The 19,753-nt window shown below is 45.5% G+C and overlaps 1 protein-coding gene across 1 annotated transcript; it reads left to right on the top strand.

Annotated features, from left to right (window-relative positions):
- The first annotated feature begins 4,090 nt into the window (after positions 1-4,090).
- On the top strand, positions 4,091-13,208 carry LOC139757739 (pigment-dispersing hormone type 1-like). Its single transcript, XM_071678491.1, has 4 exons — positions 4,091-4,180; positions 5,394-5,487; positions 6,348-6,525; positions 13,112-13,208. Exons 1-3 carry the CDS (start codon positions 4,116-4,118, stop codon positions 6,492-6,494), a joined length of 306 nt encoding a protein of 101 aa, XP_071534592.1. The 5' UTR covers positions 4,091-4,115; the 3' UTR covers positions 6,495-6,525; positions 13,112-13,208.
- The last annotated feature ends 6,545 nt before the right edge of the window (positions 13,209-19,753 follow it).

The following is a 19,753-nucleotide window of genomic DNA, read 5'->3' as shown; positions in this document are numbered from 1 at the left end:
TTACATGTTAAAGGTCCAGCCCTAAAGATCTACCATGTTCAGGGTCCAACCCTAAGTATCTATCATGCTACAAGTCCATCTCTAAATATGATTTTTCCAAACATAAGGAGACAAGTGCTGTACTTGATGCGAGAAACCTGTTATCTTCAGACAGACCAGGTAGCCAACTCCTGGTGTGAGACGGTACCATGACGTGATCCTACTTCTCAGGTGAGTAACTGTGGCAGTATGAGTCTGCAGCATCCCTTGATCATACTTCCCTGGCAGCTGCGACGTTCAAGTCTCAATTACACATACCTTCAAAACCTGTTTGACCCACATTAATGGTAGACAGAACGATTTTCTACCTTGACTGATGGTATTAATCGGGAGGTTATTTAAGAGGTTTCGAGTCTATACAGAAGACGTCTGCGTGCTGATAAGAGCTTTTATAGCGAAGGTTGTGAGTGTGTGGGAATGAATGCTGTGAGCGAATGGTGTGAAGTACATATGGGAGTCCGTCAGGGTGGTGAGCCGTCACCCTGGTTGTTATATGTTCCTTTATGAATGAAGTGTTACGTTATATGTCAGTAAGGTAGGGTAATAACAATGACCAGCCCTCTACTGGACCTTAGACAGTAGTAGTGGCAAATCCTCAATCACATCAACAACACCACTACAGACCAAAACACCAACATATCCAAAACAATGCTTGTAACTCCCCTTCTGGAGCATTCGCTGAAGTCATTTTGAGTCCATTCCCACTACAGCCTGGCGACTCTCCTTCCATCACACCTACTACAACTTCCTGGCTGACAACTACCCAACATCTACAAAATCCAGCGCACAAGAACCTGACGATCACCCATCCAGAGCACCCACAACAGCAGTCATGAGGAGGTCCATCAACTCGCTCTCTCCCCACCGAATATCAACCACTCCACATCTCTCATGATGGGCAATTCTCCTTTCGTTATACACATTTACTCTGACTTTTTCTTAACAGACTTTCGTCAGTCCCTGTGTCTACCCACTTCCTCTCCAGTGCAGACCACTTAAGAATTGATCTTCGTCTCTTCTTTATCCATGAAAATAGTCAACATGAAGGCACAGAAAATGAGGATGCCTTGTCTGCTTGACGGCTTAACAGATCCCGCTAAAGCTTATGGCTTAAAGCTGAGGAATTTGATCATGGTTAACAACGGGTCATTTATCTAACAAAGTTCTGGGTCATTAAAGGTCAACATGACGTCTTGTTTGAAGCCAATCTGGGCGTCATCATCACAGATGTTACTCCACTGTGAGACATCATCTCAAACGTCCAACTGAGTTTGGATTTCTATAACAACACAGGATGATTATGGCTCCTTGTCTTTAGAACAACTATCGTCTAACTGGATGAAAATGTTCCTTTTTTATCAGTACCAACTCCTGTCTGGCCCGCCTTCCGCTGTCCCTTGACCCAGGAACAACTGCATGATGTTCCGTGTCCTATGACCACGTATCGTCAGACCTGTCTTATGCTGTTCATTATCTCAGGAACGATTAATGATCGGTCGGTTGAACGAGGTTGAATTCGTAGTTCCTTTAGTTCCTTTCTGACGTACAATGATTCTGCCATATTGAGGTGTACCAGACTTGGCCTCAGTGGACTCCATCATCCGTCTTCAACACGTCATAACGGAAAGCTGTTCCTCACTCCTCGACCGCCACACCTCACCAGACTTCAGCGTTTGAGACACCTTGAAACGAGACACTGGTTCGGTTAGCTTCAATCTTGGCATATCATGAACCCCGATAACAACATGATATTCGTGTATCTCCTGATACAATATACATTCTTGATAACTCGATGATTCTGTACCTGTCTACACCAGTCTGCTGTGGAAGACGATGAACCGTTGGGATCTGTGTTTAGTAAGTATAATATACCAACAGGGTCGAGGTAAATTTCTCTTTGTTTGTAGGCTACATATTTTCCGAAACGTCAAACTCACAGTGACAACATTTTCTACCTCATGTAGCATTTTTACGATTGTCTACCCAGCATTGTGAGGCCTGTGGGTCGGAACAGTGAGGGGAACCTGGCGAGCAGAGAGGTATTGTGATGTGTGTAGGTGGTGACGACCCGGGCGTGAGGTGGGCCCCGCAGGGCGCCACGGCTTCACCCTACCTGCTGGGGACCTGCCACGCCCTCCCTGGGTGGTGACCTACTTCTATTCTACTCTACTGTGACCCCCACCCTTGTTCTACTGTGACCTATTGTTCTTCTCTGAAAGGAACCTGCCCTGGTATGACCTACTCTCGTTGAATATTGGCCTCCTTGTGATATATCGTGACCTACTTTATATCTACTCTCGATTCACCTTAATCACAGTGACCTGTCTAATTACCGACCTGGTTTACAAATGCTTGTAAGAACTAAGACCGCCATACTTGACCTCTGCGCCCAAGTTCTATTGAGCTGAACTATTGATCCCACTGTGAATGATTCATGATGTGAATATCATTGGTCTTCTCTAAATCGAGTCTAAGATCCTAAATTTGGACACTTCTCCACCTGCCTCAAACTGTCAACACTTCTCCACTTGCCTCAAACTATCGACACTTCTCCACCTGCCTCAAACTGTCCACACTTCTCCGCCTGCCTCAAACTGTCGACACTTCTCCACCTGCCTCAAACTGTCGACAGTTCACCTGCCTCAAACTGTCGACACTTCTCCACCTGCCTCAAACTGTCGACACTTCTCCACCTGCCCTTCTCAGATGACCCACTTGACAGTGGGTCACGTGAGCAAGTAGGGGCTGAGACATACTTGAAAATACGGCTGATGTGCGTGACTGATGTCTTGGTTTGGTTGATAGTGACGTGGTCTGCGTTGGTTCAGATCTGGATGTTGTAGAGGGTATTTTGGAAGGCTGTATAATACAGTAGGGAGAGAAAGCTGTATAATACAGTAGGGAGATATGATGTCGGCGCTGATACAACAGTACATGTGGCCAGTGTATTTCCACTGAAGCGATGCATCAATCAAGGCATCTTCGATACGAGCCAGAGGACTGACAAGAGATGCATCTTTGTGACCTGTACAACGTCATGGGAACAGGAGGATGGTAGTGTATAGTCTGACGGTTCTAGTGAGACCTCCTCAAGCCAAAGACTTTGTTGATGTTTATGTAATGGCTGAATGGGTCAAAACATTTGGTTAATCTGACTTTGAGAGCGACAGAGATCTTGTGTGTTCCGAGGCGACTGTAGATAAACTCCAGGAAGCTGATGGTGCAGTAGGTAGCAGGAGAGATCTGTCATGACCAACCTACTGCTGGCGGACGGGAGGAGCGGCACGTGTTGCCCCTGACTCTATGGACGATGGAGAGTGTCGCTGGGCATGACAGACGCCGCCCAAGGTGCGTCCAGGAAGCCTTATCGATGGCGGCAGATCATGAGACACGACACATGGGAGAGATAAGCCCCAGAGTTCAATGTGGTAAGACCTTAAGTAGATCCTGAGATAAGGGAAAGACTGGAAACCTGACGGAGGCTTCCAGACCTCTGGTCGCTTCCAGGTAATTAATGATAAGTACCAATGATAAGAAAATGTTCCATGTTAATTTCTTCTTTGATTCGGAAAGTATTCGATTCTTCCAGCTAAGAAAGCTGGAAATATCGGCCTCTATGAAGGTCAAGGTTCAGCCAAGCTAAAGGATGAAGCTCGACCGAGGTAAGGGGTCAGAACCTAGGCCAAGGTGAGGGTCAAGGTCTAGTGTAGGGGAAGTCTTGAGTCGATAAGGAAGCCGGACAAGTGTGACGGGTGGTGGTCAACACAGGTCAAGACAATGGGGATTGCGACACGACACCACCAAGTGAGATACGATGACAGTCACTAACTAGCCAGGTAGAGCAGCTCTTCGTCAGCGTCAAGCAAACATCTGAACATCTCAGTACAATCTATAAACGGATCCTCTTCGCCAGCCACATGATGCTGGATCCTCTTGATCAATTACGTGATCACGGGCCAGTGGTTCAGACAATAGTTGTATAAATGAATGTTAGTGATATGGTTCAATGGGCGCCTGGTGGGTGTCGCGAAGTGCGCGTGTGGGGCTGCGCAGGAGGGAGGCAGACGCCCATAAATATGGAGGAATCCAGAGACTGTCACCATCAGGTCTTCACCGTCCTCCTGTCCACACACACCCTCAAGTATGTCACCTAAACCAAACTGTCAAGTTTCTGTATCTGTTCATAAGTAAGCAAGCGTCTCCAAGTCGATCGTATCTTAATAAGATTTATACATCAGACGTTTTCTCTAACATAACAAGAGAGTTGTGGTCACTTGGAATCGCTTCTGGAACACAGTTGTTCTGAGAACTTCATACGAAGCGTATTGTTGGGTTTAGATTTCTTTCCCTCAGTTAACAGAGTATTAATGTTTTGATCTTAATGATATAGTAAGAGATCCAATCAGCTATAGATCTTGTCACCGTTGTCCCTCAGCCCTGGTAGTAACTGCCTCGTGGTCCATTCCAGTGCTGAAGAGCAAAGTCTTTCCAGCATCGTCAGACCAAGAGCCACATGGATAGTGATAGTGTAGATGGTCTTACAATTATCCTTAAAACCTTTAGTTGTTGAGGATAATTCGGGTGATGGTTGTAACTTGACGGTGTAGACCGTAATGAACCCGGCTGCTCATGAGCCTAAAGCCCCACCAGTCGATCGTAAAGACGTTGTACCAATGGTAACACTGTTCGTCACAAGACATTTCCAGGAGCTATTTCCACGTCCAACAGGTCGTCATGTCTTCAGACTGTACCGCTGGATATCGTGTGACGTATACGAAAACTTATGGGCATGATGCAATGGCTTCCAGAAGCTGTTGAAGATGGCGCTGGAACTTTGACTGGAAGGTCAACCCAATGCCTGTCACTTGTCACTGCTGAAGATGACACTGTTCATGTGACTCTCAGGTCATCCTAGTGTCCTGAGGCTGTACAGTGAACTGTCACAGCTGAGGTGACAGTGTCAGGTCATCGAGGTGAGCTGAGAGTGTAGAAAGAACTGTGACGAGGCTGGAGTTAATCTTTGCCTCTGGAAGAGCGACAGGTGAGGCTAGTGGCTCAGTCAGTTCTCGGAACTGGTGTCATGGTAGATGGAGACACAGGTGAAGACTTCCACTCACGAGTCTGTCGACTGAACCAGCAATGAGGTCAAAGACTCGCGTAATCCGCAACAGGAACAGCAGTCAACGACCACTTGGTTCCCATGAGTACGCCATCGCAAAGGAACCATCTGCATACACGGATTATGTTCTGTAACAGTAAGGTTGCAAGGTATGGAACTCTGGCTATGGCTGGGGTGTAACCTAAGCCACACGTCTGACCAGTGTGACTATTGGATGTGTTTGTTTCTATTGCAGGATGCGCAGCGCCGTGGCCGTAGCGATGCTGGTGATGCTAGCAATGATCATCGTCCTCACGCAAGCACAAAACCTTCAGTACCCCGAGCGTGAGGTGGGTCCTGCTGGGTAGTGAGGTGGGTCCTGCTGGGTAGTGAGGTGGGTCCTGCTGGGTAGTGAGGTGGGTCCTGCTGGGTAGTGAGGTGGGTCCTGCTGGGTAGTGAGGTGGGTCCTGCTGGGTAGTGAGGTGGGTCCTGCTGGGTAGTGAGGTGGGTCCTGCTGGGTAGTGAGGTGGGTCCTGGTAGGTAGTGAGGTGGGTCCTGCTGGGTAGTAAGGTGGGTCCTGCTGGGTAGTGAGGTGGGTCCTGCTGGGTAGAGGTGGGCCCTGGTGGGTAGTGAGGTGGGCCCTGGTGGGTAGTGAGGTGGGTCCTGCTGGGTAGCGAGGTGGGTCCTGGTGGGTAATGAGATGGGTCCTGGTGGGTAGTGAGGTGGGTCCAGCTGGGTAGTAAGGTGGGTCCGGGTGGGTAGTAAGATGGGTCCTGGTGGGTAGTGAGGTGGGTCCTGGTGGGTTGAGTGGGGCCTGCTAGTCTGGTGAGTAATGAGGGGTTCCTGGTGGGCAGTGAGGTGGGTCTTGGTGGGTAGTGGGTGGGTCCTGCTGGTCTGGTGAGTAGTGAGTTGGTTCCTGGTGGGTAGTGAGTGGGTCTTGGTGGGTAGTGAGGTGGGTCCTGGTGGGTAGTGAGGTGGGTCCTGGTGGGTAGTGAGTGGTGCCTGCTGCTGGTATGGTGGGTAGTGAGGTGGGTCCTGTTGGGTAGTGAGGTGGGTCTTGGTGGGTAGTGAGTGGGTCCTGCTGGTATGGTGGGTAGTGAGGTGGGTCCTGCTTATCTTTTCACTCGTAAGGAGGGGACCCACATGCCATCTTCTTCCTTTATCTCCCCTCCGCCCTACTGGTAACTCCCGCCTCTGTCTCCCCCGCCAGGTGGTGGCAGGACTTGCGGCGCAGATCCTGCGTGTGGCTCACGGTCCTGCAGGATACCCGGCCGTAGGACCCCAGAAGCGCAACGCCGAACTGATCAACTCCCTCCTGGGCATCCCTAAGGTCATGAATGACGCCGGCAGGAGGTAGACGACCTTCCTCATCCACCTCATAAACTAAGGTAAAGACGTGAGCGACGACTACCCTCCCCTCCCTCATGACCTGTACAATGATCTGCTTTCTCCCTCCCTCGGGTCGTCCCCGAGGTTCACTTCGATTAAACTCGCGTCATCACAGCTTGATACATGCCAGCCACCGTCGCTGGACGACTCTGTAAGGCTTCGTGGTCATGTTCAGTGAGGTGAGCCGCCAGGGATTACACCTGTGTTTGTTATCCAATTTACTCGCTTATGGTGAAGGTTGTCGAGGATGAACATGGAGGGATGGACCATCTCGTAAGACAGAGGTACCTGTGTCCTTTATTCATAATCCACTAACGACTATGTAACATTATCAGTAATCTTTTATCATTTTGTTATCATCTTTGACCTGGATGATTCTGGTGACGTGAGTAAGGTCGTGTGTCTGATTAAGGGCAGTGGAAGACCAGCAAAAAAAGCCCCGTACATTCCTAATTTTGTGGGTTCGATCTCCCATAAGTGTGGTGTTCACTGTTCCCCGTCATGCCTCATTAAAACCTCTGGATGATGATCTGGGATCCTTGTCTCTACGAGGAATGAACGCTGGCTTCTGTTCTCGGCCTCAGACCCAGACCAGCACAATGTTGTCCACCTCAAACTGGTTCTTAGTCTCTCTCAAAACACGAGATCAGTGTTGTCCCGGAGAGACATCTCTCCTGCTCTTCACACGAGACAAGTCTCGTACTACCTGGTACCCTCCCTTGTGAGGACACTAGGTACTGCCTGTGTTAATGTATGAAACGTATGTTCCCACACTGGACGAGGGATTCGGCCACTTCTACCTACATATTGCTCATGGCAGAAGGTACAGACAGCATGCTATCATCTCATGGCAGTAGTTATGTACAGTTTGATATCATCTCATGGCAGTAGATATGTACAGCATGATATCAACTCATGGCAGTATGTACAGACAGCATGATATCATCTCATGGCAGTAGTTATGTGCAGCATGATATCAACTCATGGCAGTAACTATATCAATTGATGACAGTTGTTATGGACTGCTTGATATCATCTTATAGTAAGAGATATAAATAGCGACTGGGGCGTACAGTGACCCGGTCAGACTCATAGTTAACTGATCTGCCTCACCGATGAAAACCTCAGAAACTTTGTATCTACTGTCCATATGTTTACTGACTGCGTGATGGTGAATTATGTTTGTCTTTTAAACGAACTTCTCGTAGGTCAACAACCATGAATGAATCCCTTATCTCCCACTATCACAAACGACTTTGAAAAGAACCAGTGGTGTGTTGCTGTTTGAATACCTTTCTGTTCCCTTGTATTCCTTCGTTGTATTCCTTCGTTGTATTTCCTCGTTGTATTCCTTCGTTGTATTCCTTCGTTGTATTCCTTCGTTGTATTTCTTCGTTGTATTTCTTCGTTGTATTCCTGACGTTCCCGCCTCCAGTTCGCTACCTGGTAATGATCAACAGAACCCTTCCGTCCAGCTGATGCCGTACATGCAAAGTCTGATTTTGATCATTTGTTGCCATTTTGTTTCACATTTATGGGATTACTTTGTACCAACATGATCCACCTTCCTGAGTAACCAAACCCATGAAATTGTTAGCGTAGGTGTGTGTGTGTGTGTGTGTGTGTGTGTGAGGTTATACAGAAAATAATAGTTTCTCCACACCACTTATTTGACGAGGTATATGTAATCATTGTTTCACATTAATACATTATCATAGTTTCTATATCTGAAAAAAAACAAAATCGAAGAAAATCTCTACTTCAACGGATGCCATACATACATACATACAAACATAAATACATGTATATACATACATACATAAACATACATACATACATAAATACATACATACATACATATACACGTCAACTTGATCATGTCTGTGAAAGTCGTACTTACCCCAGCGATGTGTGTTGTGGCTACAGGTTGTGGTTGATGATCTGACGATGACATGAGGAAACCTCTCCACTAGTGATGACATGAGGAAACCTCTCCACTAGTGATGACACGAGGAAACCTCTCCACTGATGATAACATGAGGAAACCTCTCCACTAGTGATGACATGAGGAAACCTCTCCACTGGTGATGACATGAGGAAACCTCTCCACTAGTGATGACATGAGGAAACCTCTCCACTAGTGATGACATGAGGAAACCTCTCCACTGATGATAACATGAGGAAACCTCTCCACTAGTGATGACATGAGGAAACCTCTCCACTGGTGATGACATGAGGAAACCTCTCCACTGATGATGACACGAGGAAACCTCTCCATTGGTGATGACATGAGGAAACCTCTCCACTAGTGATGACATGAGGAAACCTCTCCACTGGTGATGACATGAGGAAACCTCTCCACTAGTGATGACATGAGGAAACCTCTCCACTGGTGATGACATGAGGAAACCTCTCCACTGGTGATGACATGAGGAAACCTCTCCACTGATGATGACATGAGGAAACCTCTCCACTAGTGATGACACGAGGAAACCTCTCCACTGATGATGACACGAGGAAACCTCTCCACTGGTGATGACATGAGGAAACCTCTCCACTAGTGATGACATGAGGAAACCTCTCCACTGATGATGACACGAGGAAACCTCTCCACTGATGATGACACGAGGAAACTTCTCCACTGGTGATGACATGAGGGAACCTTTCCACTAGTGATGACATGAGGAAACCTCTCCACTGGTGATGACATGAGGAAACCTCTCCACTAGTGATGACATGAGGAAACCTCTCCACTGGTGATGACATGAGGAAACCTCTCCACTGGTGATGACATGAGGAAACCTCTCCACTGGTGATGACATGAGGAAACCTCTCCACTGGTGATGACATGAGGAAACCTCTCCACTAGTGATGACATGAGGAAACCTCTCCACTGATGATGACACGAGGAAACCTCTCCACTAGTGATGACATGAGGAAACCTCTCCACTGATGATGACATGAGGAAACCTCTCCACTAGTGATGACATGAGGAAACCTCTCCACTGATGATGACACGAGGAAACCTCTCCACTGATGATGACACGAGGAAACCTCTCCACTGGTGATGACATGAGGAAACCTCTCCACTAGTGATGACATGAGGAAACCTCTCCACTGATGATGACACGAGGAAACCTCTCCACTGGTGATGACATGAGGAAACCTCTCCACTGGTGATGACATGAGGAAACCTCTCCACTGGTGATGACATGAGGAAACCTCTCCACTAGTGATGACATGAGGAAACCTCTCCACTGGTGATGACATGAGGAAACCTCTCCACTAGTGATGACATGAGGAAACCTCTCCACTGGTGATGACATGAGGAAACCTCTCCACTGGTGATGACATGAGGAAACCTCTCCACTGGTGATAACATGAGGAAACCTCTCCACTAGTGATGACATGAGGAAACCTCTCCACTGATGATGACACGAGGAAACCTCTCCACTGGTGATGACATGAGGAAACCTCTCCACTGATGATGACATGAGGAAACCTCTCCACTAGTGATGACATGAGGAAACCTCTCCACTGATGATGACACGAGGAAACCTCTCCACTGATGATGACACGAGGAAACCTCTCCACTGTTGATGACATGAGGAAACCTCTCCACTAGTGATGACATGAGGAAACCTCTCCACTGATGATGACACGAGGAAACCTCTCCACTAGTGATGACATGAGGAAACCTCTCCACTAGTGATGACATGAGGAAACCTCTCCACTGATGATGACATGAGGAAACCTCTCCACTAGTGATGACATGAGGAAACCTCTCCACTAGTGATGACATGAGGAAACCTCTCCACTGATGATGACATGAGGAAACCTCTCCACTGGTGATGACATGAACGTGTGACCAGGATGGTACAGGTGAGGGGATGGCTGGTGTGTGACGATGATGTTGGCAGGTGAGGGTGGTGACTGCTATGGCTCTGCCTCCCTCACCAGGTCTGGGGGTCGCGTCTAATACTGGCCAAGCCCTTGCATCGAGATCCCCGCAGGCGGTGTACAACACCTCTGTACACTCAGGGGGCCCCGCCCTCCGCGTGTACGTGGACAGCTTCCTGTACAAGGCGTTATGACTGGCGAGGTAAAGCTGTCCTCATCGTTCAAATGCTCGATCAGGTACGACACCAACTGGTCCTCACGACCGACCTCGCCCATCAGATCATCATGATGGCAGGAGCCTCGTTAACCATCCTGGCAGGGAAGGTTGTTGCACCATGAAATCGTCGCTCTCCTCTCCGTATCTGGGTTATGCATAGTTCTTATGACGCTCGCAAGACGTACGTCCTACTACAAGATGACTGACTCCTCCTCCCTCCGCCCGTACCAGGTGGCGTGCACGACCAACCTCCTCCCTCCACCCGTCTCCACAGCAGCGTGTGCAACGCCCTGAATCAACCACAGGTTACCCCAGACACGGCTCCCCTGTCGCTCGGCCAGGACCACGGCGTTGTAAGAGCAGTCCGTGTGCTCACGGTACACCCTTGGTCTTACAGGCGGTCAAGGACGGAGAGGACTGTCCAGCGCGTGAGTCCACGACCGAGTGAACACACAGTCAGCCAATGCTTCTCCAATCATGATCATCGCTGCCTCTCTATCCAGTGGAATCTTCTCGCTCCGGAACATACAAGCGACGGAACGAATGTGTCATCACAGTCGACCCTTCCCTCACCTGTTGTTGTATACCTTCGGGAACAAGACTTGTTATGAGCCTGGGAAAATCTGTGTATGACCTGATACTGCATGACTGACATGCACTGGTTGAAGCTGTGCACACTGAACACCTACGCGACATCCTGATGCATCGCCAGCAGAGGATTTCACAGTTAATTGTAAGGATTGTCAGACCAGAAACTTGACCATTTCACAGACGTCCACTGGACACCACAGAGGACCAAGTTTATGGTAGATGTTATATAAGCACGTGGCATACAAGTTGTGTCTCATGTGGTGTGTTATACAAGAACGTCGCATACCAGTTGTATCTCATGTGGTGTGTTATACAAGCACGTGGCATACAAGTTGTATCTCATGTGGTGTGTTTCAACAGTTCTATTGTGCAGAACAGCCACAGGAAAGCGAGGTTAGCCAGGGGAAGAGGAAGTGCTAGTATTCCACTGAACGCTTGCAGTCATGGTGGCGCAGGGTTCCTCGCCGAGTCAGAAGCTTGGGTCTCGTCAGGGTGTGGAGGTGGGGGCTGGAAGCGTGGGCTGTGGCGTGGGCTGGAAGCGTGGGCTGTGGCGTGTGCTGGAAGCGTGGGCTGTGGCGTGGGCTGGAAGCGTGGGCTGTGGCGTGTGCTGGAAGCGTGGGCTGTGGCGTGGGCTGGAAGCGTGGGCTGTGGCGTGTGCTGGAAGCACGGGCTGTGGCGTGGGTGGCGGAGGAGTGGTACGCGGCTTCATGCAGCCAATCGTGAGGAGAATGAGCACCCAGGTCTTGCTAGAGACATCAGTGTCATCAACCCACACAGGAGGCACACACGACTCACCGTTGTTACCAACAAAACGACTTTCGAATTGGCTCATCAGAAGGCACAGGCTAACCACCCAGAACTCGTCCACTGATACATCTCCATTTTCACACTAATATCGCACTTTTTCTAGATATACGAAACAGTCAAACACTTGTCCCTCTTAACTCCACACTGTCTGCGCAAAACAGAATAACTGGCAATAGCAAATAGACAACAGATCACGTAATCCACGAAAGCGAAGATGTTTTACGTCTCACCACGTCAGTCACGCAGGACAAACTGGCTTGTTGTGTTGTGGCTGGCGAACGAGTCAGGCGGTGGGTAGCTACCAAACACTATATACCCAAGGTAGGAAAGTCAAGGCCCGAACCATGGTATGAAATATGATGTCGAATGGAGGTGTCGTCTATTGAGCGTACAACGAAGTTTTGCTGCCTTGCTGAGCCAGATACTCCCGTATACATACATTTACTCGATGCTTTCAGTTATTTACCTGACGGCCCCTTACATCATTTGATACAGCCACTGACATGATCTTTCCATTACATCAACACAATTGGCTATCAGCTGTGTTCCACACAATGGTGAAAATGTACTAAATCGAGTAGATATCAAGTATCATTATGTTCTGTTATCAATATATCAAAATTTGTTTGGTATAAATATATCATTTTTGAGTCTGGATGTAACTGGTAATTTCTTTTCTTGATCTTCCAGTAGTATAGGATTCATCAGACGCTGTTATACTAACTTAGATTACTTAACACTTCGTTAGCAGTAGACCATATGGTTCTTTGATCACTCATGTGTTAAAAAGGTTTTGTGATCATCTTAATGATTCAGTTTTTAGTTGGATTTTGAAGATTGATATAATGTTCATCATGAACGTGATTGGTGTGATATGCTAATATGAAGAGAGTGTCATTGTCACCCCAGAATAATCCTTAAAATGTGTCATCAGGATTTTTTTTCTTATTGCAGGAAAGATCAGAGTTGTGAGGTATGTTTTAGATTAATTTCTTGTTTTTCTGCACAGGACGATACCAGCGAGTGTTGTCCTCGTCACTGTAATAACTATCTCGTCTTCTGCCCCACAGGACGAGACCAGCGAGTGTGTGTGTGTAGAGCGTGTCACCATTCCACGCTGAGGGCCGACCACCACAGTTTTCCTTATCAATAAATGTTGCAGCAACACCAGTCTGTCTCAATACTCCTCACAGAGTCCTCTCTTTTCTTACGCAACACAAAGACAACACTGTCAGATCTTTTAAAAAGGAATTCTGTGGCATACAACGTAATATCACCAGACCATAGCAAATCATAGATATACTTCTGTCATCATATCAAATACTTCTCTACAGAAAGAAAAAAACATATATGGAAAACCAAGATTTTCATAAACATATATATATATATATATATATATATATATATATATATATATATATATATATATATATATATATACATATACGAACTTACAAGTAATGACTCAATGGACCAAGCAATTGTGTTACATGACTGTACGCATTCTATGTCATGATTTCTTGATGGGCAAACAATACATTATTATTACTGTCATTATCATCATTATCATCATTATCATAATCATTATGACACAATAATGTTATAGGAGAAATACTCATACATTATCTTTATCAGAGTTTACCTGCATTTCACACGCCTCCTCTATCGTTTTCTTTTTTCATCCGTCGACTGAAGACGGAGTGTCATTCATGAAAAAAGTCGTGTACAAGATTCAGCAGGTAATATAAGCAAGCTTTTCTAATGTCTTTATCACAAGGTAGATCTACAGAACACCTGTTGATACGCTGTGTTGCGTTCAATTGTACATTTGAACTGTACATCCTGAGTACTTGTGAGTGAGGGTCTCGTACGTCCTCATACTTGGGAGTGAGTATCTAGTCTACACTCACACTAGTTTGCCATCAATATGGCTGACGCATACTGGTTTGTAGCCTCGTTTCTCCATCTTCATCATTGCATATTTTCCAACGTTGAATTCCATCGGTCATTTCTCTGACGAGTGTTGACGTTAGTCCAGGTTCTTGTGATGCGTCGTGGCTCATGATTTGGCAGCGATAGAAATCTTTTTTTCCTTTTAGTTGTCAACCTCGCAATGGTAATAAAAGAGGAGAGATTACGCCTCGGCCAACCAGCTTTCGAGTTGCAATTCGCTCAAGTGGTGTGTCGACTCTCTCGAGGCAAATGAACTGCCTAAATGACCGTCATTCGCTCGTTTCCCAAATGTTTAACAAGTCCCGCACTCTAATGTAAACACGAAGGTAACCGGACTTCTTACACTGCAGATCGATTGTTTTGCTTAATACGAATTACATTATACTGATAATTACATTATACTGATAATTACATTAAACTGATAATCGCATATGATAATGCAATGAACTCATCAAATTGTGACATTCTCTGATGAATCTGTTCATAATTTCTCAATCACAATTCACCAACTGAAGGACTGATATATTCTGTGAAAGAAAAGATTAGTTCGAATGTGATAGTGCTTAAGAAATGAGAACCAGAGGTGGATGACCAATAGTTCTGGCACCGTCAGAGATGTAAAGGCAATCTGGAAGAAGGTAATGGTACTGTAAGCGCTTAGGAAAGTGAGAGTTAAGACTTTAGAAACAGTAGAAAGAAGAGTAACGGGGCGGTAGTCAGATGGGCTATGATCGGTCTCTCTACTTTGGGATGTGCTGAACCAAAGCATGCTTCCAAGACGCAGGAAAGGTTTGGGTGTGAAGAGGTAAAACAGCCGAGCGAGAATTGGAACTAACTCGAAGGTACACTACTTTACGACTGCTCGTAAAGGCTACCCCGACATATGTTTTCTGTTCCTTTTATTAAACAGTAATAACTTCCGGTAAGTATCGCTACTCTAAAACCTGTTTGGAAGCTTACCTTCATCCGTAATCTAAGAAACATTCAAGAATGCATCAATCCACTTTTCTTCTCTGAGATGTTACAATCTCCGTTTTTCATCACCGTTTACCACTTAAACAGCTTCTTTCACCTACGAAATCTTCGTGCATCTCGATCATCTTTAACAATATCCCACAGACCATGTCTGCTTGTGACACTGGTGTGTACGTGGTGATGGCTACTTCTGTATCACCTTTCTAAACATCGGCACGACGACATTAGCTTTCCTCAGTACAGTTGGAACACTAAACCCCTCGGACGAGTCTTAACTAGCACTCCAGTGGCTTTTCTAAAGTCTTTCCAAACTCACTTATCAAAAAAAGAAAAACCGTGACGAGCCATCTGATCTATGAGGCTTGTGAGGGTTCAGTTTCTTTATTTAGCGTCATTATTTCTGAAGGTGTTTCTACAATATTTTTCGACCTGTCCCCCGTCCCTGGCCAGCAGTACTGGTAGTCTTCAGCAACATAAAGTGTGTCCGTTCTAAACCGTGCGTTCATCTCCCGACTCTTGATGCACGTCCTCATTTGAATCAGCAACTTTTCTTTGCTATTTCTTCGATATGACTCTTTGGCGATACCTTGCCTTGTTGTTGTTAAGATCACAAGACGATGCAGAATGATTTAATACTGTAGCAATGGTAATACCTCGTACCTCTTATGTCAACTTTGTGTTCAACCTGAGGTAATCATTCCTGGCTCTCTTGTGCCTTTCGAACACTGTCTGCTTTGTGTCTCCTGTGGCTCCTACACCTTCTATTGCCATATTCCTTCGCCTGTTTGCATGTCCTGCGTGTCATGTGAAGTTCACTGTCCGTTCTTAGGAGTCTTCATGCTATTCCTCTCTTGTTGAGTTCGCAGAACCTGCCAGGTACTGATCAGTTCCCACATTGTGGATTAACCCCAAAGTCTCTCTCCTTAGTTCTTCTTTGTTACCTTCCCGGTACGTATGTGTAGCTTGGATCATTTCCTGGTCCTTTAACACCCCGTCTCTCATTACATATTCCAGTCAAGTGTTAAGCGAGCTTCTTTCAACTGGGATTCCATAGACTATAGTACCTTACGTCGGGGGCTTTGTACAAGGCGACAGATGTACCTTACCTCTGGGGTATTCTACAAGGAGACAGGTGTACCTTACCTCGGGGGTATTGTACAAGGAGACAGGTGTACCTTACCTCGGGGGTATTGTACAAGGAGACAGGTGTACCTTACCTCGGGGGTATTGTACAAGGAGACAGGTGTACCTTACCTCTGGGGTATTGTACAAGGAGACAGATGTACCTTACCTCGGGGGTATTGTACAAGGAGACAGGTGTACCTTACCTCCGGGCTTGTACAAGACGACTAATCTATCTTCCATGCCATGACGGTCCCTCCAACCCCAGTAGATATTCAAGAAATTTTGTTAGAAAATGTTCTCGAACATATAAGAACCTGAATCTTCTCAGAGTGTCCAGTCTGTGTCTGTTTCTCCAGTCTGTCAGTACGTGAGGTTCCCATACATGAGAACTTCCCCAACATTCGACTCGCCATCAAAACCAAGTCTTCCTCCTTCACCATGTTCATTATCCTTCTTATTTGCTGACTGTTCGTTCGTTTATGATCGTCTGCAGCGTCAACAACAAATGCCATGTAGTGGCTCTCTTTATTGACGTATAATCATCGTAGGAAAGTGTTTACACTTCCCTCTCCTCGCTAAGTTTGGCCTTACCTACATCTACCATGTGTTCCTCTCGTGTAATGCCAGTTCGATCATTACACTCAACACTGTAGTCCATCACTCTATCACGAGCAAACTTCCTCCGTAGAACAGAAGAACAGATCTCATTCGATTGGTTCTTCCGTCCCTATAGACCACGCTAGACTCTGCTCAATTGTTCCTCTGTCTTCCGTGATTATTACGTTCTACATCTCCTTCACTTTTATTCACTTTTTTCCTCTTCCTGTCCTCTTTTTCCACACAGTTTTGCTCCTTTTAATATGGACCCTCTGGAATCATTTACAATATGAAAGAAGTATGATATATATTACGATTTTAAGGGAAATCTATTTATCTTTTAAGTAAATTGAGCAGATAAATGGTCGATGATAAACATCATAGGACCTGCGTGGAGACCTTGGAGAGCTCTCGCTGCCAGAGTGGAATCCTTACCCTGGCCTCCGTCAGGAATTTACGATTCGCTTCGTCACTGGCCAGGCTCTGTGTGCATGAAGATAGCTGGGGCTATGGTTACCAGGGAATATGGTGACCTACCTTGTCGTATCAAAGCAGGTGTTTAAGTGGAAACATATCAAAGTAAGGTGAAGATATATCAAGGTGAAGATCTATATCAAGATGAAGGTCTGTACATCTAGTAATATATTGAAAGTAAAACTTATTTTTGGATAAATTTAGGTGTTAATTATACAGTTCATGTCGAGGAAGAAGTTATCAATGTTCAGTATATATGTATATAGCATTTATAACAGATGGAGTCAGTGAGCGGATATGTTCCAGTACTTGTGAAATGTTATGCCAGTGAGCTGAGAGATGTGGGAACTGGGAATTCTGTCCTCGGCTGAGGGGATGTCTGCAGTAGGGGAGGCTATACGAGCCATAGATAAGGGTTGTTGCTGTACACAGGTCGACGAGGCAGACAAGAATGGGACTCAAGTGTTGTGTAGTGGAGATCCTCCGTACGTTCCCGCTGAGGTCTTCTCTCCTCGGTTCTCTCAATGTACTTACATTCATGTGGCAGATACTTACTCTGTGGTGTTGTGCCTTCCCACACTTTAACCTATCTAAGATAACTAATCCATTAAAGATGAATGACTAATCTACTCAATATAACTAAGATCACTAATCTATTCAATATAACTAAGATAACTAATCTACTCAATATAATCAAGATAACTAATCTACTGAATATAACTAAGATAACTAATCTACTCAAAGTAACTAATGTTAATCTAACTTACTCAGTCTAAGATAACTAATCCATTCAAGATTATTAAGATAACTAATCTACTCAATATGACTAAGATAACTAATATACTCAAGATAAGTATGAATAATCTGTTTAAGATAATTTATATATATATCAATTAAGATAATTAATATAACTGATCTACTCAACTAAAACGACCAGTCTACTCAAAACAACTAAGATAACTAATTTACTCCAGATAACTTAGATAATTAATCTTCTCAAGATAACTAAGATAACTAATCTAGTCCAGATAACTAAGATGATTAATCTTCTCAAGATAACTAAGATAACTAAGCTAGTGCAGATAACTAAGATAACTGACATCCAGGTGAAGATTGTAGGCGTCATGATATGGGCTACACTGGCGCCACCGTCACCTCACTAACCTACTACACTGCCAGACGCACGAGTGATACAGGTCATGCGGGCCACTTGCTCTGGCAGGGATTAAGGAACCAAACCAGAGACGACATGACAAACTAAACCAAAAACCTTGAGACCCATTCATGATAAAACGAAGTTAAAGATGAATGTAAATTATTGTTTATCCCTGGGGGTAGAGAGAGAATACTTCCCACGTATTCCCTGCGTGTCGTAGAAGGCGACTAAAAGGGAAGGGAGCGGGGGGCTGGAAATCCTCCCCTTCCGTTTTCGATAATCCAAAAGAAGGAAAAGAGGCCAAGTGAGGATATTACCTCTAAGGTTCAGTCCTCTTTTCTTAACGCTACCTCGCTAACACAGAAAATGGCGAATATGTACGAAAAAAAAAATCTAGTGTTACGTGAATTTTGTAGACCTTAAGGTAAACTCATACATTACTCTTAACCTGACTAGAATACGTAATGAAAGATGAAGTGCTGAAGGACCAGGAAATGATCCAAGCCAGGAATACGTAATGGGAAAGCGACCAGGAAGGACTAAGGAGAGGAACTTTGAAGATGATCCAGAATGTGGGGAGTGAGCCGTACCTGGTTTGAAGATGATCCAGAATGTGGGGAGTGAGTAGTACCTGGTTTGAAGATGATCCAGAATGTGGGGAGTGAGTAGTACCTGGTTTGAAGATGATCCAGAATGTGGGGAGTGAGTAGTACCTGGTTTGAAGATGATCCAGAATGTGGGGAGTGAGCAATACCTGGCAGGTCTGCGAACTCACCAACAGAGGAATAGCAAAGTGATTCCCAAGAGAGGACAGTGAACTTTACTGGACATGTAAACAGGTGAGGAACTAGAGAGGTAGAGTGTATAAGAACCAGTCAGCAGCTCACACTCACGTATAGGTGGAGCCTGCATGACGTACTTCGCACTCGATAGGAAGACCCCTTTCCCGGGCTCGCTACTTTTCCGTCCGCTCGACACATGATACCCTTTTACTACTTGGCTCACAATCAAAACACTCTCAGAGGATCAGAAAGCTAACATCTTTTCACCTAAAGATTTTCGAAATTTTTTGCAAAACGTTTTTATCTCTTCATTTCTGTGGATTCTCCAAATAAAAGTAACTTCGAAAAGTTGACTCCCAGTCTCCCACAAGCGATCAAATCTACCGTATCTAGTACCGAGCAGATAACAAGGATGCTCATTAATACCATACATGTATATTGACTCTGGCATTACGCAAGCCTCAGCCGAACACCAGCTTAAGCCAAATATTTAATCAAAATGAAACTTACCACAATACAATTGTGTCCTCGTTTCCATTAAGGTGAATATTGGTCTATCATACGTATAGTCAAGTAAATGTGATCATATTCTCAGGTTTTTTTATGATAAAGAAGCGTGTAAAGGTTTCAGGATGATAATGAAAGAGATG

Source organism: Panulirus ornatus, chromosome 28 (genome assembly GCF_036320965.1).
Source record: "Panulirus ornatus isolate Po-2019 chromosome 28, ASM3632096v1, whole genome shotgun sequence".
Lineage (NCBI taxonomy): Eukaryota > Metazoa > Arthropoda > Malacostraca > Decapoda > Palinuridae > Panulirus > Panulirus ornatus.
This window is presented reverse-complemented; position numbering and strand designations above follow the sequence as displayed.

Excerpts from the sequence above, each read along its gene's own strand:
- LOC139757739 (XM_071678491.1), top strand. The coding sequence starts at position 4,116 with ATGGAGGAATCCAGAGACTGTCACCATCAGGTCTTCACCGTCCTCCTG. Across the intron at positions 4,181-5,393 it reads CTGTCCACACACACCCTCAA|GATGCGCAGCGCCGTGGCCG; the intron begins GTATGTCACCTA and ends TTTCTATTGCAG. Across the intron at positions 5,488-6,347 it reads TTCAGTACCCCGAGCGTGAG|GTGGTGGCAGGACTTGCGGC; the intron begins GTGGGTCCTGCT and ends CTCCCCCGCCAG.